Source organism: Siphateles boraxobius, unplaced genomic scaffold (assembly GCF_051911475.1).
Source record: "Siphateles boraxobius isolate OS27281-9 unplaced genomic scaffold, OSU_SipBor_1 13, whole genome shotgun sequence".
Taxonomy (NCBI): Eukaryota; Metazoa; Chordata; class Actinopteri; order Cypriniformes; family Leuciscidae; genus Siphateles; species Siphateles boraxobius.
The window spans coordinates 12,167,011-12,191,485 of NW_027508733.1; the positions used below are offsets into that span (position 1 = coordinate 12,167,011).

A 24,475-nucleotide genomic window follows, 5' to 3' on the forward strand; every position below is an offset into this window, starting at 1 on the left:
GTTTATCTTGTAAAACACAGAAAATTGACAACTTTTTTTTACATGTTTTCAATGGGCATTTAGCTAATTTAAGGTGGTTTATAATTTTCTCAGTATGAAAACTAAATTAGTCCATGAATTACCAGTGACTATAACTTGACAACTGAATAAGATTGAATTAGCTGAGTGAGTGTTTTATGTTTCACTTCTGTTAGCACTCAAAAACGAGTGCTGAAGAAATATCACGTGACACTCGAAAAGAAGAATTGATTGTGTCCATTAATGAGGAACAAATCATTTCAGAGCCCCCCAATAAAGCTTGACTGTCGTTGTATGAGCTCTGCAGTTTTGCAAATGCTCTTCAACAGCACAGACCTTGTATAAATGATATTTATTGTACATGGGGATGTATTTTAGTGTGGGGCCAAAGCACAGGGGCCGTTGACTATGGGCTGTGTTGTCCAGGAATTGATTTAATACACTATGTGTGTCTCAGAGCCTCAATTTGTGTCTATATTTTATTAAAGATATTGATAAGTACTTTAACTCAGTTTTGTATTTATTTTTATTTTTATTTACCTCAACTTATTTTGTCATTTTATATATTTGTGATGGTAAAATCGTTAAATCTTAAATCTTAAAACAAAATATATTTCTGTTTTTTTTTTCCAGATGTGACAGATGCAGTGAAGTCAGTGTCAGTGATGGAGGGAGATTCTCTCACTCTAAACCCTGATGTTACGGAAGTACAGAAATATTTGTTGATACAGTGGACGTTCGGAAGCACAAGAATCGCTGAATTTAACAGACTCACGCAAACCAGCTCAAGCTATGATAGTAGATTCACTGACAGACTGACTCTGGATCAAACCGGATCTCTGACCACCACAAACATCAGAACCACAGACTCTGGACTTTATAAACTAACAATTGTCGGCGAAGAAACCAAATACAAGAGTTTCAATGTTACTGTCAATGGTGAGGTGAACATTATGGCGTAATTTACTCTAACCTTCATTTGAAAAACATTGTAAAATTCTTAAATGTTTCTTCTCTATTATTTTAAATATTCCTTACATCCACATTTTATAATATTGACTGAATAGAAGTGTGTGTGATGAGAGTGACTTCACAGTATCATCTGTCATTACCAGAATCTCCACTGAGTACTTCATCACCGGAAAGATCATCAAGCTCAAATCGTGTGTCGTCCAGCTTTGTGGTGAACCATTCAACCTTCATTCAAACAGAGAATAACAACAACACTGAACTCCATAAGCCAAGTTCAGGTACATTACTAATGATTAGCTTTTATTTACAGAGCAGAACTCTGTTAGATGTGTTCAGGTAAATCAGTGTGATAGTAGTTTTTCACTCTGAAATCCACTGTAAGTTCATATTGGCCTGATTGAAGTCAAAACCCAGCATATATTCATTGGTCTATTACATATTATTCATATTTCTGCTGGTGATTGGCCTATAATCGACTGCATAAACTAATTAAAACGTGCCTTTATGCATTTGGCAGATACTTTTATCCAAAGTGAAATTACATGGCATTCAAGGTTTTCGTTTGATCAGCTCATGTATTCCCTGCGATTTGGGGTTAATGGGTATTGGGGGTTTGACACATTTGCTTGCTTTCTTTTTCGGAGTTTACAGGAATGGAGAACAGACTGCAGACAAGCGACAGAGAAGTGTTGCGTGTATCTAAGAGCTGGCTATGGGGGGGGGGGGGGGGGGGGCAATTTTGCAAACATTGTCTTCCTAATAGATACTGGAACTCCTAACCCTTACGGAACGAAAATATATTTCCCATATATGAATGATCATTATTAAATTGTTTAACGGTATATTTGAAAATATACAGAATAGTATATTGTGTTAATATATTACAATATATTGAATAAAAATATGAGAAATTGATACTTTTCATATATTGAAAAATATGACAATAATATATGACAAGAAATATTTAATACAATATATTTCTTATATTTTTTAATTATCTACATGATAAATGTTTCATATTTTCAAGCTAGTTCTCAATAGCACAAGCACACCTGCATGTACTAAAGTATTTAGCAAAGAGACTATCACTATACTGAGGAGTGCGCACAGTCATTACTTATAAATATAGTTAATAGAGTTTTAACAGTCTTTAGACAATCGTCAACTTAATCACAGGCTCTACTCTTCAGCACAATGCTAACCCCAAATACTCAGACATACCAGAAAAAAATACAAAATAATAATAGTGCATTAAACACTAACAGATCTCCCCCTATATTAATATTGAGAACAACACATTAAATAACACTTAATTTTAACATGTGCTCTCCTTACACAGTCAGAAGCAAAGCATGCTGGGAACTATAAATCTGATGTAACCTTTACTGTCTATGGTTGTAATTCATTCCTTGAATGTGTGTGCGTGTGCGTGCGTGTGTGTGCGTGTGCGTGCGTGTGCGTGCGTGTGTGTGCGTGTGTGTGCGTGTGTGTGCGTGTGCGTGCGTGTGCGTGCGTGCGTGTGTGCGTGTGTGTGCGTGTGTGTGTGCGCGTGCGTGTGAACATACATTTATATGGGAACATGTATGTGCAAAATATGTACACAATAAAGGATAAAACTTTGTGAGTAATACATTTAATGCTATTTTTGTATTAATTTATAAATATTTTATATTCATTAATATAGCCATGCATGGTCTATGCATATATTGCAGTATATTGAAAAATATAAGCACTAGTTTTCCATATATGGAAATGTATTATGTAATATATGGTATTATATTTAGTAGTATATTCCCATATATTTTTGTTTCGTAAGGAAATAATAACCCACAAAACTGGCACCTGTAAATCTGTTTAAAAGAGACTTAATGCAAGATTCTGATTCTGTGTTTTTATGTTTTTCAGATCTCATCCACTGTTGTAGTTTCACTGAAGCTGTGATCCGATTGGCTCTCTCTGCTCTGGTGGGCGTGGCTACTGTTGCAGTGCTGGTTTATGACATCAGATCTACGAGAAGAAAGCTGATCAGAACAGAACTGTTTAAACATTACCATCAGACTTCTGTGCAGTCAGACCATCAGTATGAATTGTGCAGAACATTTAGCTCCGGGTATGTTGAGACATAATGCAAACCACACATTAATGCGTTTTTTTTGTTTGTTTTTTTTGCATTCATTGGTCATTTATTGATTGATCTATTCAATTTAATATATGACTCCAAACATAATTGCTCTAAACAAAATAATAATTAGCAACACAAATGGCACTGAATGATTTATAAGCTCTAAGCTCTGTTGTATCCTTGAAATGAGTCTCATCACAGAGGCAATTGGTGCACATTTTTGGTGACTTTATTTAATAAAGATTTGTTCTTACAATAGCGTGGATCTTGTTTTTTGTTATACCTAGTACGATTATAACGTCATGAGCATTGATCATATTTTACAACTGCTAAATGTTTTCAAACAGCAGTTGTGTGGATATATGATCCACTGATTTCACGTGATACACTTGCAGGTAAGTTTGCGAGTGGAAGTGAAACTTGCTGTGGTCTCAGTTGTTTACATCTTTACAGAAGGGCATTCGTGGGCTGCGAATCCGAAAGCAAAGAGCGAGCACACACTCGAAAGCTAATACAAATACATCCAGCCCGCAACCCTAACACAATTTCGTCAATTTCCCCCCAGAGAGACTGTCTGTTTACACACCATGACAAGGCGTCGTGTTCTCTTCTCCGTGTTCTCTTCCCTTTTTTGCTACCACACTCCTTTGCACTTCATATCCTACCATGCAGATTATTGGCTAATGATCGCTCCCATTTGTTGACTGATCTAGTATCTCCCATTGACATTTTACAGCTATTATTGCTTAAAATATTGTTAGATCTACACAACTTCATTAGGTCACTTATACTAAACCTTGTTTCACTCCCATCGATTAAGCATACCAAAAAAAAAATGACTCATGTTCTTCCACCTTTGTGCCATTTTTATCAGTTTGAGCTTCACCATGTTACATTATGTGCATTGAAATCCTCGTACCACATCTCCATACCTTCTTCTTTACTCTAAGTTAGGTTTGACTGAAATGCTTCAGGAAAAAATCACTGTTTTAAATACGTTTAACTGAAATAACTCTTTTAGTGATTATCATTAATAATTCAGATCAAACACCACACAGAGAAAGTTAATAATTTATGAGCGGTTATTATGCAAAAAAACATGCAATGAAAAATGACTTCTTAACAATAAACCTAGACATTCTTTTACATTCTCTTATCTTAAAGTCAACACGGCACACTACAAAATGCATGAAACAGTAACAGTGTGTGTAAAAACATGTTATTTCCCCATCTATATCATATGTGAAAAGATTTTAATACAATGATTAAAAAGGAGACAAACCAATATAATGTTAATTGTTTTTTTACTGGCATGTGTAATTCCTCGAAAAACCTTTAACATCAACCTTTCCATTCCAAAAAAAGGTTCTTTATAGTGGAAAAACATTCTAAGATTGTTAAAAGGATTTTTACACCAAGTAAATGGCTTGTGGGATAGGTGTCTGCAGGAGAATCTCGGTTTAACACATCTCTGTCTTCAGTGTCAAACTGTGTCGCATCACAACCCTGGGTGGTTTCTATCGCGACCACTTAACTCTCTCTAGATCATGAGCCACTTCCTCTGTTTTTATTATTCAACTCCTGTAAAAGGTCTACCTTTATAGATTTAGGAGGAGTCAGGTAGGCGTATAATATACTCTTCTTTGATTATATTATCTCAGGGTCTACTCTGATCACTACCGTACCTCCGTAGGTCCAGATAACAACCAAGCCAACCTGTGTGGTGTGGGTTAGCCTTTCGATTAGTGCACCACAGCTGGATCTTCCCCATCAGAGGACAGCTATGCCTCCTTATGAACTCCAAGGGCCACACTGTTGCGACTGGTTGGCAAACTGGACCGACTTTGTACAGTCGGTCGGGATATATAAAATTCTGTCTTCCTCAGACAGTCAACTCATGATACCACACTCTAAAAAAACACTGGGTTAAAAACAACCCGATCGGGGATGTTTTTAACCCAATGGCTGGGTAAATATAGGACAGGACACATGTTGGGTTTATTTTAATTAACTTTTAATTTAATTAATTTTTTACTTCATACAGTAATTACTGTTTATGGATTAACTTAAATCTTATAAACTTTTTTTTTTTAAATAGGCTACTCCACACAACCACTGGTTTGCATGATCCTTTATTTTCGATCTTATTTAACAGTGTGTAATGTAACTGGTCTGTTGTCTGCGTTGTGTTTTTGTTGACTTAAGAACAGGACAGCATTCGGCAGCTTCACAAATCTTTAATGCCTGATACACAAAACATATGACAGTCTGAGTGAGACGCCCCTACATCACTCTCCTCAGTGCATTAACAATGCCAAAAGGAAGAGGTGGAGACAAAACCGGAAACTTGCAGGCTCACAATGACGTCACAGCAATTAAAGGAAAGCACACTTATTCTCAGACAAGTATATCAGATATATATGAAAATAAACCTTTTTGTGTAAATTATAACAAACAATACATACATTTAACAGTACACTTTATATACCTGTTACAGTAACATATTTCATATAGTTTAGAATACATATTGCATACTTTGAATGTTTGTTAAATTAGTTTAAAAGTAAAAATGAAAACATTTAGAAGTAATTCAAGTGTAATTGACCAGTTTCTGTTGTCTCGTTTCGACCGTAACCTCGCTGGATCTCGTGCCGGAGCTTGTGTCATGTCCAGCAGGGGAACTTATAACCTCAGACCGCCGCCCTGCGTTTCACTCGTAGCCGCAATATGCTGTGACTGACTCCATTACCTGTCCATAAACAATCAATGTACAATTCTGAAAACATATTTTAACTTTCTAAGTTATATTCTGTATCGTTTTTGAATAAAACCATGAAAAGTTATGCAAGGCATCAGTCATTTCCATCAAGCGATAAGGCCGACGCCACACACACGTTTAGGTGACTCACATCTGCATCTGTATGTTGCTTTGCATAACATTAAACGATAGGCTACAGAACAATAATGAATTTATAGATGAAATAAGATGTACACAAACCTGTATTTTACCAAAGACACGCATCAATTTGACAGAATGCACTCCTCTCTCCTGAAGAGGTCACAAAAAGCATGCAATAAATAACTCAATCCCTGGGTTGTTAAGTCTGACTCACAATCTCGGTAACACAAAACTACCCAAACATTGGGTTGTTACATCAGGCCCAGGAGCTGGGTAACACAAAACAACCCTTACACTGAAAAAATAACCCAAAAAATGTACCCAAAAGGCCCAGGATTTGGGTAGTAAAATAACCAAAGTTTTTTTAGGGTGCACAAATGAATTCTTACACTACAACACTGAACAGACTGGGACAACAACGCTAAATACACCACTCTATGGAGGCTAAGAACAGAATTCATGTATTCTGTTTCATGGAAAAGAAACAGAATACACATTTTAAGGCTTGCCCTCTCTCTGTTCAATGTGTTATTCTCTAAGAACGTCAGGTGCCTTGTTTGCTCTTCTGATGTTGTGGTTTTGTTGCTGGCTTCCGCTTGCTGCTGCTGCTCTCTCTCTCTCTCTCTCTCTCTAAAAGATGTTCCACACACACCCCAGAGAGATCTAGGGCACCCTTTTTATAATCGCATATTAACTACATTAGCGCACTTTGCTTCTACTTGCATTAACATATTTACTGCTTGCGTTAAATGTTTATACTTGAGTTAATTGCTTTGTTTACCTGCGTCAACACATTTCTTGCTTGAATCAAGGGCATTTAACAATTTGAATACTTCGCCCACACACATAATGCAACATGTCATCATTACAGGATGTGGTACAGTATATGTATGTGCACAGTATGTGTTTTTGTCACCTTTGTCTAATTTTTTGAAGAGCTCACTCGATTTCTCTTGAGACGTATTGACAAGTTAATACAGTTTTTCTCAATTGCTTAGAGACAATTCTGGGAACTCAAAATGTTCTCTAAACTTCACACACACAATTAAAAAAAACACACCCAACGGTAAAAAAGGCTCACTTTTGAATCTCAGTTCAAACTTTGCCTTCAGACAATACACTCAAAATGTCAAAAACACAGACTACATGAAAGTTTGTGATACTCACTGGAGGGATTAATTCAAAACACTGCTACCAAACGATTTGCAATAGGGTTTTGTCACGGCCGGCTCTGAGCCGCGACAAATGAGGGAGGCAACGAGAACAAAAGCCAATCAAAGAGTCTTTATTAACAATAAAAAATAGCTAAGCTACGTAATTTACGCAAACACACAAAACACGCTCCAAAAACACAGGCCTGCAAACATAACTCCCCAAACTAAACTAATACATTAAGCAAACAAATAAAACAGCAGCCTAAAACAGCAGCCTAAAATAACAGAAAACCAGAGGGTATCCGAAGCACCTAAAGTCAGAGAACCATTACCTTTTATAATCCTCTGCAGGTGTTTCACATTAATCATTAATTACTTCAGTAAGACGGCCCTAGAGGCACGTCACAGTTTTCAGATAAATAATTTGAATCTTTGTGGAACCTTGACAAAAGAGATTCAAAACAGTACTGTAACAAATAACACTTACATAAGTGGATAAAGCAATAGTCCTGTAGCTGTTTTGGACAAAAGCCTGATCTTTGAAACATCAAATTGACAAAACATGTAAGGAAGAGTCCATGCAGGATACATGTGTGCTATCGGAGTTCACATTGTGACACTTGAGGTTATTATATTTCACGAGTTCACACTTACAAATAAGTCAGATAGAATAAATGGTATGCATATTTGGCGTGCTGCTCGAGAAGAGGACGAGGTATTTGGCCCGAACCCAGAGTAGGCTACTCCCCCCCCCGTATTCCTGGCTGTGGAAGGAACAAGCCGAGAGTGAGGTGTCGGGGTGGAGGAGGGATGCTGAAAAACTGTCAAGGAATTTAGGTGAGTCGACTGAGTGCCTTTATGCTTCCTCTCATGCTGATTGGATAGTCATGATGATTGTTGATGCCAAGCTAATTGGATTGATTATTTGAACGTGCTCCTCCCGAACTTTGTTTAGTGAAACATCATTATGTGTTTGTGTTTCCTGAATGAGAACACGGTTAAACCTGTGGAAAATGAGGACATTTTTCTGTAGAGTTTTGTGGAAAACATTGAAAAAAATTGGACCGTATGTGAAATGCGTTAAACGTTTTGAGAAACGTTTGTTTCGAGAAATGAAAGCTTTAGCATAAGTTGTGCCAGGAAGACTCAATTATTACGTCACTTATTACCTTCTCATCTAACCAATTGTGTTCTAATACTACTCGTAGTATAAAAGATCGGTACTGACACATGTCTGAGTTCGCAGATGCTGACGCCAACATACGGACGGAGCCAACACCAAAGAACTTCATATCATAATATTTGGTTGCTGGGCTGTTAATAAATGTATACTTTGCTAAGTTATTTTGCCTCCCGAGTCTTATGGTAGACCTGAATTAATCTGTAAATTGGGCCAACTGAATCAGTTATAGAAAAACTGTAAAGTAAGTGGAATGTGTATCCAGTTGCTATTTAATTGTGAAAGAGTTTCATATACGTATCCCTGTTCATCTAAAACGTTTTACATGTTGGTGAGTTAACAGCTCATCAACACATATTTCTCTCTTTCGTAAAATCTGAAAAATGTTGATGATGTCGCAGTGATTGACATCAGTGGGCGTGGCTTATCACTCAATGATTTCAATCTCTTTGTCCAACAGCGGCATCTCTGCAGTTGTTGAATTATTCAGATGTTCTCCGATGGGACCTGAATGAAAATACAGAGAGAATTACAGAAACTGAAGAGAGAAAGAAACAATTGTGCAAGTACATCTTTACACTGTAAAAAAAAAGTTTTCATGTTTTATCACAACTGTTTTCTTGTCAAAATGACGAAAGAAAATTAATGTTGTTCAGATAACACAACAGAGTTTATATTGTTGAAACTAAACTTTTTGATGCGTGAACTCAAACTTTTAGTTTCAATGAACTCAAAATGTTAAGAGACCCCTGTTAATTCAATCAACATTTAAGGGGCAGTCATGGCCTAATGGTAACAGAGGTGACCCAAAGGTTGCTGGTTCGATTCCAGTACCGGCAGGAATATGACTGAGGTGTCCTTGAGCAAGGCACCTAACCCCCAATCGCTCCCCGGGCGCCACTCAAGGCTGCCCGCTGCTCCGGGTGTGTGTATCCACGTTTGCAGTGTGAGTGTTCACTACTCTGCTCCTAATGTGTGTGCACTTACTTGGATGGGTTAAATGCAGAGGTCAAATTCCAAGTATGGGTTACCATACTTGGCCATCACGTGTCACTTTCACTTTTCACTTTCATTTATTTATTTTTTACAATGAGTTTGTATGATGTTACATCTACACAATCTCAAAGAAGATAAGAGCTCATAATTATACTGAAAATTACATAAAGTAAAAGAAAAAATCAAGTGTCAGTGAGCTCCAGAAAATATTTTCAAAATATGAAATCTTAGTTTATTATTTACAAAAAATACTGGATCTTTCATTTTCCAGTTTGCATCAGAAGATGTTGTTGATGGAGGAGAAGATTTCGAAGGGAAGATTCTGTTCCTCACAAAAATGTATTTTAAGACTTAAGGACAATTGAATTATAGTACTTCTAGGTGTTTTGTCTTCTTATTGATTGACAAACTTGTGACATTTCATGGAATCTTTTTACCAAAGAACCTTTTGTACAATGGAAAGGTTCCATGGATGTTAAAAGTTCTGTACCATCAGTGCCAATAAAGGACCTTTATTTTTAACAGTGCATTGTGTAAATTAATATACAGTTGTTAGAATTCTACTCACCAGTGACAGTCACATTGAATCTGCTGAATGTGGTATGTTCGCTGTTGATGATCTGTAGTTTAAAATGTCCAGAGTCTGTGTTTGAGATGTTTGTGATGGTCAGAGATCCAGTGTGATGATCCAGCTCCAGTCTGCCTCTGAATCTCTCACTAATAGAAGTCGTTGAATCAGCTTTAACAACTAGACAGTTTTCAGGTCCAAATGTCCACAGTATCAGATCATCTGTCCGTTTCATCTCCGTTTTAATCTCCAGAGTGACAGAATGTCCCTCCTTCACTGGCACTTTCTTCACTTCATGTCAAACAGCACAAAGAAATACAAAAGATAATTTTTTTTCAACATCACATACATTTAAATAACATTTTAACCTAGTTTGCATGTTCGTATAATTATTTTCATTTTGATTTGTTAGATAACTTGATTAGACAAAAGCACATAGTCAGTAATGTTTAGTCAGCCTAATAAAAAAATCTAAAAGTAATTCAAATTTAATTGCACTTGATCTTATATTGAGATTATCTAATCTGTTGCAGGATCATTGATCTACTCACTTTCGACAGTAAGAATAAATCTCTTGATGGTTTTTCCAGGTTTGCTGCTGATTTCTAGTATATAGAGTCCAGAGTGAATAGGCATGGTGTTATTGATGGTGAGAGATCCAGTCTTATCAAGCACCAGTTTGCTTCTGAATCTTTCATCCAAACCATCATAAGTTTTTGGGGTCATTTTATTGATTTCAGCAATGAGATCGTTGTCATGTTGATACAACCACTTTATCTCATCATCCTTCTGTAGGACAGTTTCAGTCATTAGAGTGACAGAATCTCCGTCTGCCACATACACTTTCTTCACTATAAAAAGAGATTAAGCATTTTCACTTTGTGTTCACTTTAAATAAAAAAGTGGGCAAGTAAGTTTTTTTGTTTAGAATCATATTAAATTATTCTTTCATTTAATTTGCAAAAATGTTGATGTTTTAAAAGCCTTAAAAATGTTTGTATCAAATATGCATGCATTTATAAAAATAATTGCAATTGCAGAAGTAATGCTGTGAAATTATTTAAATACAAACTGTACGAAGGCACGGTACAATAAAACAAATATAAGTGCATATATTTGACATATGCAGATACATTTTCATGCAGACATTTTTATTTACCAATAACATTTACTAACAAATTTGGTACCAACTGAAAACACACATATGGAAAAAAACATACACTCTTTTCATTTTGCTGCATCAGCTGTACTACTCACCCACTCCTAGCTCAGAGATCTTGCGTCGATAGTAAATCACAACAGAGGATAAAACTGCAGCCACAAGCAGAACAGCAAACACAACAATCCCTGCTATAACACCAGGAGACAGACCCAGATCTGGAACAGCTAAAGACAGACAGTGAATGTGATCTATAAACACTGTTCATAAAAGTACATAAATAAATAGATGTCAAAAATTACAATTTAGTTCCTTTGGTCACTACAGTGAAATGGACAAATGCAATATTAAGTATTTTTAGTATTATTTACTAATATAAATACTAGTATGTATTAATATTTTGAATTAGCTTTTATTTTTATATTTGCTATTTTAATTATTATTATTAATTATGAGTAATTTTGTTATGTGCTTTTGTAAGTTTTATTAGTTTTTTTATATGTAGCTATGAATTATCATAATTTCAGATTAGTCATTTTAAGACTTAAGCTTAAATTTATTTCAGATACACTATTGTAAAAGTTTTTATAAAAGCACTTTTTAAGTTTTTCCAAATTTCATGTATGATTCAATATGAGTCTTGCTGTATTTTGTAAGTTTGTGAAATTTACTGAGTGAATATTGTTTCTACACCAATTTTGTTTTTTTTATTTATTTTCCATTATATATACAAATATACAATTTATTTTTAGATATTTATTACCAAAACACCAACTATTCCTAATTGGTCCAAGTATCTAAGTGCTGACCTAACTAAAGTCTGACAATACTTTGAAAGACTTGCTTTGGACTCACCATTAACAGAAAGAAGGAATCGCTGTGAGCTCTCACGGCCTCTGATCTGTAATTCATAAAGTCCAGTGTGTTCAGTTTTGGTGTTAGTGATGGTCAGAGATCCAGTCTGATGATCTATCTTCAGTCTGTCTCTAAATCTCTCATCAGCATCGTTTAATGAGGTCTCGTTAGTTTCTACATAAATTTTAGCCAGGAGAATGCCTTTATCTCCAAACCTCCACACTATCAGATCATCTCTCTGTACTTCAACATCAGTGTTTAGAGTGACAGAATCTCCATCCATCACTGACACTGACCTCACTCCATCCGTTTCACCAACCACACCTGGGAAAAAATCAGATCAGAGCTGGAATATTCTAATACTGCTTTCAGAGTTTGCACGTCTTTACATAGAAAATATACTTGCGAGATACTTACCAAAGACAGTAACATTAAATATCTTTATCGTTGTCTTTTCTCTTGAGATGGAGAGTTTATATTGTCCCGATTGTCTAATTCTGGTGTTTCTGATGGTGAGAGAGCCAGTCTTTTGGTCCACCTGTAATCTGCCTCTGAATCTCACATCATCGGTGACATAATATGAAGTCAGGTCACCTTTTCTCGTTATTTGAGATATGATGGATTCTTTAGGTCCAAACAGCCACAGTATCGTATCATCGTTCAGTACTTCAGTAAGATTTGTGTGTAGAGTGTCAGAATCTCCCTCCATCACTGTCATTGTCTCATCTGTTTCTGCATCAACCACACCTGCAGAACATAAACAAACAGTTATAGATATATCTGAAAACACACTAACCTCAGTTTCAAACGAAAACACTGTCTAAGACAGACACGGCATTACTGTTCAGAATGTAAGTGACCTCCCACCTCACTTTTACAGTCTCATCATCTCCCCTCCCCCCTTCTTCTTCTCCTCACCTAAAACTCACTGAAAACCTATGCAATGTTAAAAGTAACTATACATGTTTGGTATCATTTAAAATGTATCAGTGCACCTGATGGTCTCATTCTACCAGCCATCATACAAAGCTCCAAGAAGTTCTAGAATATGATAAATATTGTGTGCCTCTTAAAGGTGTGCCCTCCCCCAGATCCTCCATTCAAACTACCTACTGTATGTAAATAAGTATTCTCTTCCACATGTATCAAAAACTCATTCAATCCCACAGTTGTGAACCCCTTAATAGGGGCAAAAGGCTCGAGGAGTCTGTAGGTAGACTTCCCACATGATCGCTGTGTGTAGTTTTCAAATATTTCTACAGTTCCTCGATTTCTGAATTGTTGTTATTGATGATTTTATTCTATGAATTTGATTTTAATTTATTGTTTTATTACCTGGTCAATAAATTTTTACGTTTGAATTAAAGCTGCAGTCCGTAGCTTTATTGGGTTAAAAATAATCCCCCAAAAAATTCTGAGCAAGTACATTACCAGCCAGTGTTCAAAAGTATCTGCTTGCCTTAGCTCGATTCAAAACGGTAAGTTTGTAATAATGTTTTTAATCCAGTGGTACTGGTGGATTTCTGCGGGATTTTGCGTCATTACGTCACATCTGTACACATAAAGAATATTTTCTCGGCTTTAAGGTTATATTGGGTGTGGGGAGGTTGGAGGTGTAGATTTATAGCCTTTTCTCACAGCACTTGATATTGCAGAAATTAAACTTCAAAAATCAATTTGATGGTGGATCCAGAAAGGTTCAAATGACAATCACCCGTGACAACTGGAGATTCACCTGTTGTAAAACGCGAAAGACTTCGGTCTTCAGAGTGGCTGACTGCAACAAGGCCCATGCGAAAACAAGGATAAACATCGGAAGGGCATTAAATGTAGTCACGCAATGCTGATGTTGTTTACATTAAGAATTTGAGAACAAATTATAATTTGCACGGTTTGACGTGAAATAAGCGATTGTTAGATTTAATTAGCCGATTTACTGCAATGCTTTTTTCCCCTTAATTGGTCGGAACATAAGTGGATGTTACTTATGTCGCTTTTCCACTGCATGGTACGGCTCGGTACGGCTCAGTACGGCACGATTCGGCTCGCTTCGCTTTTCCACTGCGTGGTGCAACTCGGCACGGCACGGCTCGGCTCGCTTTAGCTCGGTTTGCTTTTCCACAGCAGTTAGTACCGCTTCAAAGTGGGTGGGATTATAGACTGATCGTTATAGTTTATCCGCTCCTCGGCAGCCAACGAGAGGAATGTCTGCTATTCGTCCACTGACCACAATTCAGCCATTTCTTTTTTGAAAGTTTTTTTCTTTCTTATTTCGTCAAGCAAGTCAAGTAGTTTTAAAACAGGTGCTACAGCGGTGGCTGTTACTGGCTATTTAAATCTAGCGGGTTTGATGTCTCGCAAATACAATGACGTTGGTAGTGACGATTCTGTCTGACCAATCAGTGATCTGCAGTGTTTTCACGTCACATTTTAGTATCGGTACAGTACGCTTGGAACCTCAACAGAGGTGGTACCATTTAAAGCAAGCCAAAGCGAACCGTGCCGTACCGTACCATGCAGTGGAAAAGCGCCATTACTTGTTCAGATTACATTTTCCGGTGATAATTCTTAAATTGGTCATACTTCCAAAAAGTAGAATCTGTGATTGCGAATGACAGTATCCACACCACCAGCATGATGATTGACAGCCGCACATTTTCCTCAAAACATTGGATTCATCCGTGCTGTGCCGAGGTAGCCTGGGAAAACGCAGACGAACTTCTGGCAAATTTAGATTTGCTCTGCAAGTTAGTCTGGCGAAGAGCCCATTCAAGCTCATTTCCAAACTTTCCAAATCGAGGCACCAATTACAAACGTTGAGGCGGGCTTTATGATGATCGATCTGATTGGTTTTAGGTCTATCCAATTGAGCCCAGAGGCATTTTAGCGACGTCCGTTGGTGACGCCCCTTTGGAAATGAGCTGTCAATGAACCTTCCCCAGACCCTAACTCAGTTACGACTGAGAAGGGTCTGGTTTTAACACACACAAAAAAACCCTGCTACAAATAGATTTGGAAATCACAAATTTGAGGGTGTACATGTGCTATAGTTTACTGGACACAGAATAGTGAAATTAGCCTGATCCTTCAAACTCAAAATTCAAACAAACATTTCATTTGTACAGAGAGTCTGGCCACTCTCCATTGACAAAGCATTAACTTCCTTGAAGGCAGGTACTCTGTTGAAGTTTAAAATTATTACATCTGCCCAGAGCCACTCTGGATCTGCCATAACAAATCGCTAACGTTTGGTTTTAATGTATGTCTACAACTCTGACTAGTGCACCTCAACGTTGAGGTGCAGAGACATTGTCGAGAGAAATTGTCGAGAGAAAGAATATAACGCAATACCAGATGGAGTACGGAAGGAAAATGAGCAGAAGTACGTAGGAGAGCGGAGCCAGGCTATAGTGAAATGTGTTTCGTTTTGAGAAACGTGTATTTGTTTTGAGAATTGAAAAAAAAGGATTGCGAGATAAATTTGCAATTATGAGAAAAAAAAAGACAATTACAAGAAAATAAGTCTACAAGTCTACAAAATAAATTACAAGAATTGTGAGGTAATGTTTTAAAATTTAGACTTTCTTTTTCACAATTGCGAGTTTATATCCCGCAATTCTGAGAAAATAACATCTTTCGAAAGGGAACTCGCACTACGTCCTGAGACGCTTATGGGGAACGAAATACCCACACTTCCATGCTGAAGATAGTGCATGACAAAACCATGGCTGAGAATATAGCACAATAATGGTTGTTTCAAGCAGAAATGCCAAAACGCCTAACCCCTTCTGGTCACACATTAGACAGTACTGTGTACTATGGCCACTGCATGAGCTATCATGCCACAATGAGCTCAAGTAGAGTGGTGGCTTCAGCTTAGAAAGACTCTCTAGAGAGATGAAACCAAATCACCCAACAGACTGATAATCAAGGCAGCCTCCATCAGGAGAAAGACCCTGAACTGGATCTAAGTTTTTCAGCAGGTCAGCCTGGAAAGCTTGAAGCACTGTCATGGTGTGCAGTGAAGCGCCAGCCTGATCTGCTGCCGCTTATGCCCTGCTGTTCAAGCATGAAGTGTTCTTAAGCAGCTTTGTAGACAGCTTTTAGAGTCGATGCCCTCCAAAATCGATTGGAGAATGTATCCATGCATCGCCATGTATCCATGCTCACGCTCCCCCTTGGAGTTTGCATGCACATGTTGGTGGATGTGGGTTGAATACGAGTTCTTCCCTCAGCGTGGAGGTCAGAAAGGAACGGAAGGCTCATGGGATCTGGACTGTTATGGCCGGAAAGAAACCGTTTGTCAAGCCTGCCACAAACGGTCTCTTTCCTAGCACGCTCCCCTACAGTTGCATCTGTCTGAAGCGTGCTCCATAACCCCCAACAGCTATTCATACACGGGGCAGGATGACCGCGAGGGCTCAGATGACTCGTCTTCTTTGCCCTCAACAACCATCTCCTGCTCTTTCTGGCATGCTGCCAGTAGAGCACTGTCAGAGGATGCATTAGATTCTTTATCCTCATCCAGCAGAGCGCTTTCGTCAGATATCAACTCCTCTCTCAAACTCTTCATCCGCTCCATCTGTGATCCCCACGGCCTGAATCTTCTCCACATCAACGTAAGAGGGACCCGAGCTGCTGGGCACAGATGCTTGTCCCTCTTCCCTCGCGAAGATGGACAAACGAAAGCGGATCGTCCTTAACCCTTTCACACGTACGATCACACCGGTGTGATCAGTCTTGGCTGGTCCCTGGAGCGTACGATCACACCGGTGTGATTAGAACGGTCAGTGCATCACGTGATCAACTGCTAAATTCAAACGTGCTTTCGCGTGTTTGCTGGCGCTGAGCCAGAGAAGGACCCACTCAGTGCTGTCATATATCACAACTATTGAGTGTTTTCAACCACATAATGTTTATTTTAGGTTTCAGACATTTAAATACACACAAGTACTAGCAAAACAATGATTTTGAGTTTGTAAAATACACACTGATGTCTATGGAAGCGGCAATAATAATCCTTTACATTATAATAAGACGACACGTTTTATTCATATCAGATACACATTGTGTAAGCAGCTTTACATTTGACCCTATCCTTCTCCCATTTCACCGGCCACTTACTTTCATGCATTTCGTGAGAAGTGGAGGAATTGACGTGTAAATCCAACAGATCCGATTCTCTGAACTGTGAAACAAACATGGCGCCGCCCATCGCGCATACAGCTCAACTAATGCGATCGTTATAAAGGTGTTTAAACATCAAAACACATCCACTTGCACATATTTGACAATCGGAATATCAGTGTTTCATGCTATAGCTAATACATTTGTGAATATTTTTAATAAAAAAAGGAAAATGACATGCAGATCATCATTCATTCAGCGCTGTGTTGTGGTTGCGCTGTGTCAAGTGACAAGCAATGCCGCGTCACCATGGAAACATTAAAGTGACAAGTTCTAAATAACGGTCGCCTTGAAAAACTCACGCTGGGGGGTCAGTTAGAATATTTTAAACTTACGTGTGAAAGGGTTAAAGGCCAACGTAGCCTGGTTAAAACCCAGACCCTTCTCAGTTGTAACTGAGTAAGGGTCTGGGGAAGGTTCATTCACAGCCCATTTCCAAAGACGCGTCACCAACGGACGTCGCTCAAGTGCCTCTGGGCGCAATTGGATAGACCTAAAACCATTTAGAGCGATCGTCATCGTGTAAAGCCTGCCTCAACGTTTGTGATCGGTGCCTCAATTTTGAGAAATTGTAAATGGGCTTGAATAGGCCCTTGGCCAGATGGACTAGCAGAGCAAATCTCAAATTTGCCGGAAGTTCGTCAGGGTTTTCCCTGGCTAAGGGAAATGCCCAGTAATGCACAAAAACCCTCGAGAACCGTGCTCTTCACCCAGACAATAAACGCACAAGTCATGTGTGCCTCCGGGTGTCAGAAACCTCAGACACAGGTCCGGACACACTACTTAAAATGTTTCTCAGACATTCTTTTACCTGATCGACAGATTGCTTCAAACACAAACAGTCCGTGAAGACAAAAAGACGATGACATGTTCTCCAAGCGCCCCTTATACTTCTTGGTCGCACTAGTATGATGTCATAAGCTGTCGCTGACCAATAAGGGGCTGATAGGGGACCCTGGTTTTCTTAAGGGGTAATATTGCTGTGGAAAGAATCAAGCTTTTGTGGTAATCCATGGTCTGTGGAAAGTACTTGGTTTATGTTTTACCGTTTTAAATTTAATGTTCAATGCTTGTGTTACGTGTGGGTTTTGCTGTGTCTTGTATTTCACGTGATTCCTTGTTTGTCATGTGACCCTGCCATGTGTCTTGTCTTTTGTTGTTGTTGCTCAGTGTCCACAGGTGTTCCTCGTCCATGTTTATTAGTCTCCCCAGGTGTTTCTTATTAACCACGCCCCCTTGTTATCTTGTTTAGCTTGTTTGTCTGTGTATTTAAACCCCTGTGTTTCAGTTGTTGGCTGTCGGTTGTTGTTTTATGTTACTCCTGTCCTGCTCTGAGTTCCCTGGATTTGTATTTGTTTAATTAAATGTGCTTGCGATTGGATTCACTCTCCGTTTCATTCCTGACTGGATGTAACAGAACAACCGACCAACATGAATCCAGCAGCACAGATTATGTGTCTCCATCAGGGAGATCGGCCCATAGAGGAGTATGTGAGAAATTTTATTGAACTGGCAAACTTAACGTCTATGGATTCTCAGTGCCTCATGATATTTTTTAGAGGCGGACTATCTGAGCCACTCAGTTATTTCATGCCCTTGCATGATCCTCATGGATCTTTAGAGGAGTATCTTGACCTGGCCCTTGTGTTGAGCGGCTCAACTTTTACTGTGGGTTTGGTGGAGGAGGAGCTCCGCAACCCCACAGTACCCCAGCCAGAGACCGTCCAGCCAGAGACCGTCCAGCCAGAGACCGTCCAGCCAGAGACCGTCCAGCCAGAGACCGTCCAGCCAGAGACCGTCCAGCCAGAGACCGTCCAGCCAGAGACCGTCCAGCCAGAGACCGTCCAGCCAGAGACCGTCCAGCCAGAGACCGTCCAGCCAGAGACCGTCCAGCCAGAGACCGTCCAGCCAGAGACCGTCCAGCCAGAGACCGTCCAGCCAGAGACCGTCCAGCCAGAGACCGTCCAGCCAGAGACCGTCCAGCCAGAGACCGTCCAGCCAGAGACCGTCCAGCCAGAGCTTCACGTCAGCCACGTCCAGCCAGAGCTTCACGTCAGCCATAGCCTCACGTCAGCCACGTCCAGCCATAGCCTCACGTCAGCCACGTCCAGCCATAGCCTCACGTCAGCCACGTCCAGCCAGAGGCTCACGTCAGCCACGTCCAGCCAGAGGCTCACGTCAGCCACGTCCAGCCAGAGGCTCACGTCAGCCACGTCCAGCCAGAGGCTCACGTCAGCCACGTCCAGCCAGAGGCTCACGTCAGCCACGTCCAGCCAGAGGCTCACGTCAGCCACGTCCAGCCAGAGGCTCACGTCAGCCACGTCCAGCCAGAGGCTCACGTCAGCCACGTCCAGCCAGAGGCTCACGTCAGCCACGTCCAGCCAGAGCCTCACGTCAGCCACGTCCAGCCAGAGCCTCACGTCAGCCACGTCCAGCCAGAGCCTCACGTCAGCCACGTCCAGCCAGAGCCTCACGTCAGCCACGTCCAGCCAGAGCCTCACGTCAGCCACGTCCAGCCAGAGCCTCACGTCAGCCACGTCCAGCCAGAGCCTCACGTCAGCCACGTCCAGCCAGAGCCTCACGTCAGCCACGTCCAGCCAGAGCCTCACGTCAGCCACGTCCAGCCAGAGCCTCACGTCAGCCACGTCCAGCCAGAGCCTCACGTCAGCCACGTCCAGCCAGAGCCTCACGTCAGCCACGTCCAGCCAGAGCCTCACGTCAGCCACGTCCAGCCAGAGCCTCACGTCAGCCACGTCCAGCCAGAGCCTCACGTCAGCCACGTCCAGCCAGAGCCTCACGTCAGCCACGTCCAGCCAGAGCCTCACGTCAGCCACGTCCAGCCAGAGCCTCACGTCAGCCACGTCCAGCCAGAGCCTCACGTCAGCCACGTCCAGCCAGAGCCTCACGTCAGCCACGTCCAGCCAGAGCCTCACGTCAGCCACGTCCAGCCAGAGCCTCACGTCAGCCACGTCCAGCCAGAGCCTCACGTCAGCCACGTCCAGCCAGAGCCTCACGTCAGCCACGTCCAGCCAGAGCCTCACGTCAGCCACGTCCAGCCAGAGCCTCACGTCAGCCACGTCCAGCCAGAGCCTCACGTCAGCCACGTCCAGCCAGAGCCAGTCTTCGAGCAAGAGCCAGAGCCTCACGTCAGCCACGTCCAGCCAGAGCCAGTCTTCGAGCAAGAGCCAGAGCTTCACGTCAGCCACGTCCAGCCAGAGCCAGTCTTCGAGCAAGAGCCAGAGCTTCACGTCAGCCACGTCCAGCCAGAGCCAGTCTTCGAGCAAGAGCCTGAGCCAGTCTTCGAGCAAGAGCCTGAGCCAGTCTTCGAGCAAGAGCCTGAGCCAGTCTTCGAGCAAGAGCCTGAGCCAGTCTTCGAGCAAGAGCCTGAGCCAGTCTTCGAGCAAGAGCCTGAGCCAGTCTTCGAGCAAGAGCCTGAGCCAGTCTTCGAGCAAGAGCCTGAGCCAGTCTTCGAGCAAGAGCCTGAGCCCGTCTCCTGTTCGCCAGAATCGGAGCCAATCACCTGCACGCCAGAGACTGAACACGCCGCACTTGAGTCTGCTCTGGAAGACACAGCGCTCATCGTGGTGTCCATGGCTGTTTTGTGTGTGTGGGCAGCACACACATCAGCGACAGCCCATGAACCCAGCCCAGAGTTACCTTCGCCACTGGTCCCGTCCAGCCCAGAGTTTCCATCCCTACTGGTCCTGCCCAACACAAAGCCCTCTTCCCTGCTGATCATGCTCAGCCCAGAGCCCGTTGATCCTACGCCAGAGCCCGCTGAACCAGAGACTGTTCAAGTCACGTCTGCCGATCCAGAGGCTGTTCAAGCCACGTCTGCCGATCCAGAGGCTGTTCAAGCCACGTCTGCCGATCCAGAGGCTGTTCAAGCCACGTCTGCCGATCCAGAGGCTGTTCAAGCCACGTCTGCCGATCCAGAGACTGTTCAAGCCACGTCTGCCGATCCAGAGACTGTTCAAGCCACGTCTGCCGATCCAGAGACTGTTCAAGCCACGTCTGCCGATCCAGACACTGTTCAAGTCACGTCTGCCGATCCAGACACTGTTCAAGTCACGTCTGCCGATTCAGACACTGTTCAAGTCACGTCTGCCGATCCAGACACTGTTCAAGTCACGTCTGCCGATCCAGACACTGTTCAAGTCACGTCTGCCGATCCAGACACTGTTCAAGTCACGTCTGCCGATCCAGACACTGTTCAAGTCACGCCTGCCGATCCAGACACTGTTCAAGTCACGTCTACCGATCCAGAGACTTTTCATGTCACTTCCTCCGATCCAGTGTCTACGGACAAGATGGCCACCTCCGAGTCAGAGTCTGTTCCTGTTCCCGAGTCAGAGTCTGTGTTGTCTGTTCCCGAGCCAGTGAGTGTGCTGTCTGTTCCCGAGCCAGTGTGTGTTGTCTGTTCCCCGAACCAGTGTGTGTGTTGTCTGTTCCCGAACCAGTGTGTTTGTTGTCTGTTCCCGAGCCAGTGTGTGTATTGTCTATTCCTGAGCCCGAGCCAGTTTGTGTGTTGTCTGTTCCCGAGCCAGTGTGTGTGTTGTCTCTTCCCGAGCCAGTGTGTGTGTTCTCTTCCCGAGCCAGTGTGTGTGTTGTCTCTTCCCGAGCCAGTGTGTGTGTGGTCTGTTCCTGAGCCAGTGTGTGTGTGGTCTGTTCCCGAGCCAGTGTGTGTGTTGTCTGTTCCCGAGCCAGTGAGTGTGTTTTGTCTGTTCCCGAGCCAGTGTATGGGTTGTCTATTCCTGAGCACGAGCCAGTGTGTTTGTTGTCTGTTCCCGAGCCAGTGAGTGTGTTGTCTGTTCCCGAGCCAGTGTGTGTGTTGTCTGTTCCCAAGCCAGTGAGTGTGTTGTCTGTTCCCAAGCCAGTGAGTGTGTTGTCTGTTCCCGAGCCAGAGTCTGTGTTGTCTGTTCCTGAGCCAGAGTCAGTGTGTGTGTGGTCTGCTGTTCCTGAGCCGGTGTCTGCTGTTCCTGAGCCGGTGTATGCGCCACCCTGGCGGCCCGAGGGGTCTTCGCCGCCCTGGCGGCCTGAGGGGTCTTCGCCGCCCTGGCCGCCCGAAGGGTCTTCGCCGCCCTGGCCGCCCGAAGGACTGTCTTCTCCGCCCTGGCCGCCCGATGGACTGTCTTCTCCACCGTGGCCGCCCGATGGACTGTCTTCTCCGCCCTGGTCGCCGATGGTCTGTCTTCTTCGCCCTGGCCGCCCGATGGACTGTCTTCTCCGCCGTGGCCATCCGAGGGCTCATCTCTGCCCTGGTCCCCTGCGCAACCTTCTCTGCCCTGGTCCCGTTCCCCTGCTAGGACTTGGCCCTCCTACCCTCCCCCAAGACCACCTCCGCTTCACCAGCCTCCTGAACTTTAGTGTCTTTGTTTCAAGGGGCGTCAGGAGCCGCCCATAGGGGGGGGGGGCTATGTTACGTGTGGGTTTTGCTGTGTCTTGTATTTCACGTGATTCCTTGTTTGTCATGTGACCCTGCCATGTGTCTTGTCTTTTGTTGTTGTTGCTCAGTGTCCACAGGTGTTCCTCGTCCATGTTTATTAGTCTCCCCAGGTGTTTCTTATTAACCACGCCCCCTTGTTATCTTGTTTAGCTTGTTTGTCTGTGTATTTAAACCCCTGTGTTTCAGTTGTTGGCTGTCGGTTGTTGTTTTATGTTACTCCTGTCCTGCTCTGAGTTCCCTGGATTCCCTGGTTTTGTATTTGTTTAATTAAATGTGCTTGCGATTGGATTCACTCTCCGTTTCATTCCTGACTGGATGTAACAGCTTGAAGGGTAAAACAATGTCTCTTTGTACCTCTTTTTTAAAGCGTATTATTCAATTAATAGATGGAGCCTTTTTCCTCTTTGTTTACAGGTTGACGTAAGTTAGACCCATAATTTTAGAGCTTTATGGGGTGTAGGAAAGAAGTGGATAAAGAAGGCTTGAGGTACAACACACGTGTCACATTTGGTTAAGGATGAAATGCAAAACAATGGATCTGTTGGAACAATTGAACAATGGACCACCATACAGGCAAAAAGTTCACTTAAAGAATTAAAAATGTGCCGTTTCTGAGTTTTGCTGTAAAAACAGTGCAGACAAAAAGAAAATATTATCTATATAGATTACTTAATTATTTATTATTATTAATTATATATGATATACATAATATATCTATGAGGCACTTTATTCAGTCCACAGAAAGTCAAATATAACTGAAAAGTATCTATACACACTCTCCCAGCCTGTAAGTCATAATGAAAATAAACAACAACACCTCTCCACTGCATCATCAAAAGTCTTATTACAGGCACATTCTACATTAGTCTTGGTACATTAAACCACTTTCACCTTAAACGTTTTTTACTGAGTCCTGCTGCAGTGAACACGGGATAAAGATAAACACATATATTACAAATATTTTCAGCAGATGTTGACGGCAACTGATTGAAGTGGTATTGGAATGCATATAACGGAAAATGCATTTGTTGCACAGCTGATGTCTAAAATGAAACCAAAAAATAATTTCAACAGCCAAGACAGAAATCCACTTACCGTCCACAAGCAGCAAGAAAATAGACAGCAGTAACATCCTCTGTATGTTTTTAGCTGTGTATATTCCAAAAGTGGATAATACAGATGATCAATGGAAATGATTTAGGATAGATATAATTTGGTTCCTCTTAATCTCCACTGCACTCGTCATACATGAGCTGGACCCAAGTGGCAACAACTTCTAATATACACACCTTAACCCACAACTATATCCCTCCACCACACTGGATCTCCAGAGAGGAGGAGCTGGATGTCATTTGACTCTGCAGTGAGTATGCACCACTAGGAGAAACCGAGACCGTTTACAAACGTGTAACAATAGCAGCGCCCCTTATTGACAATGGCAGAAGGGGTTAAAGTGAAAGTGATCTGACATGTGGCCAAGAATAGGAATTTGTGCTTTGCATTTTTTCTATCCGAAAGCTGCGAGCAATCAAAGGCGTTTTATTTAGTCTAACAATAACTGGTCCACTTTATAGTTATAACAGCCTGTTTCCACATGAAACCAAAGAAACATCACCTGACACTGAACTCCTGAGTCTGAACTTTCATTGTTATTCATTTCTTATAAGATCTTAAAGTTAAAGTTTTGATTTTACGTACTGGAAATCTTTCAGCATTCATGCAAGAGGAACAATTCTGCATAATACAGATTTAAATTTTATTTTGGTTATTATTACTAATCAACATAATGTTTATAAAACTAGTTTATAAAAAAACAACAACATATATCTGAACCTGAATGATCAAACTGGATCTCTGACCATCAAAAACACCAGAACCACAGACTGGAGTTTATAAGGTAACAATTGTCATCCAAGAGA

General features: G+C 41.7%; 2 protein-coding genes across 4 annotated transcripts in view; one reads left to right on the forward strand and one right to left on the reverse strand.

Annotated features, from left to right (window-relative positions):
• The window catches only part of LOC143735469 (uncharacterized), a 204,678-nt gene extending 201,308 nt beyond the window's left edge, over positions 1-3,370 (forward strand). Inside the window, exons 2-4 of one of the 2 annotated variants that reach the window (XM_077225658.1) lie at positions 652-957; positions 1,134-1,268; positions 2,896-3,370. In XM_077225658.1, coding sequence (XP_077081773.1) covers positions 652-957; positions 1,134-1,268; positions 2,896-3,116 — 662 coding nt within the window. In that variant the 3' untranslated portion in view covers positions 3,117-3,370. The remainder of the gene's footprint in view (positions 1-651; positions 958-1,133; positions 1,269-2,895) is intronic. The other variant, XM_077225659.1, reaches the window with a different exon arrangement.
• A 3,910-nt stretch (positions 3,371-7,280) lies between these two features.
• Positions 7,281-23,877, reverse strand: LOC143735428 (uncharacterized). 2 transcript variants are annotated; one of them, XM_077225581.1, is made up of 7 exons: positions 23,652-23,877; positions 12,341-12,670; positions 11,924-12,247; positions 11,167-11,295; positions 10,461-10,760; positions 9,910-10,200; positions 7,281-8,852 (listed from the first exon to the last, which is right to left on the reverse strand). In XM_077225581.1, exons 1-7 carry the CDS (start codon positions 23,686-23,688, stop codon positions 8,773-8,775), a joined length of 1,491 nt encoding a protein of 496 aa, XP_077081696.1. In that variant the 5' UTR covers positions 23,689-23,877; the 3' UTR covers positions 7,281-8,772. The 2 variants fall into 2 exon arrangements, with proteins under 2 accessions (XP_077081696.1, XP_077081697.1); XM_077225582.1 differs by having other exon boundaries at positions 11,167-11,286; positions 23,652-23,803.
• Positions 23,878-24,475: the final 598 nt, after the last annotated feature.

What these genes read in the sequence shown, in the direction of transcription:
- LOC143735428 (XM_077225581.1), bottom strand. Translation starts at nt 23,688, where the DNA reads ATGTTACTGCTGTCTATTTTCTTGCTGCTTGTGGACG. An exon ending in TTTCTTGCTGCTTGTGGACG is followed by an intron (nt 12,671 to 23,651) that starts GTAAGTGGATTT and finishes TATGTTCTGCAG; the next exon opens with GTGTGGTTGATGCAGAAACA. An exon ending in ATTTATTCTTACTGTCGAAA is followed by an intron (nt 10,201 to 10,460) that starts GTGAGTAGATCA and finishes TTTGACATGAAG; the next exon opens with TGAAGAAAGTGCCAGTGAAG.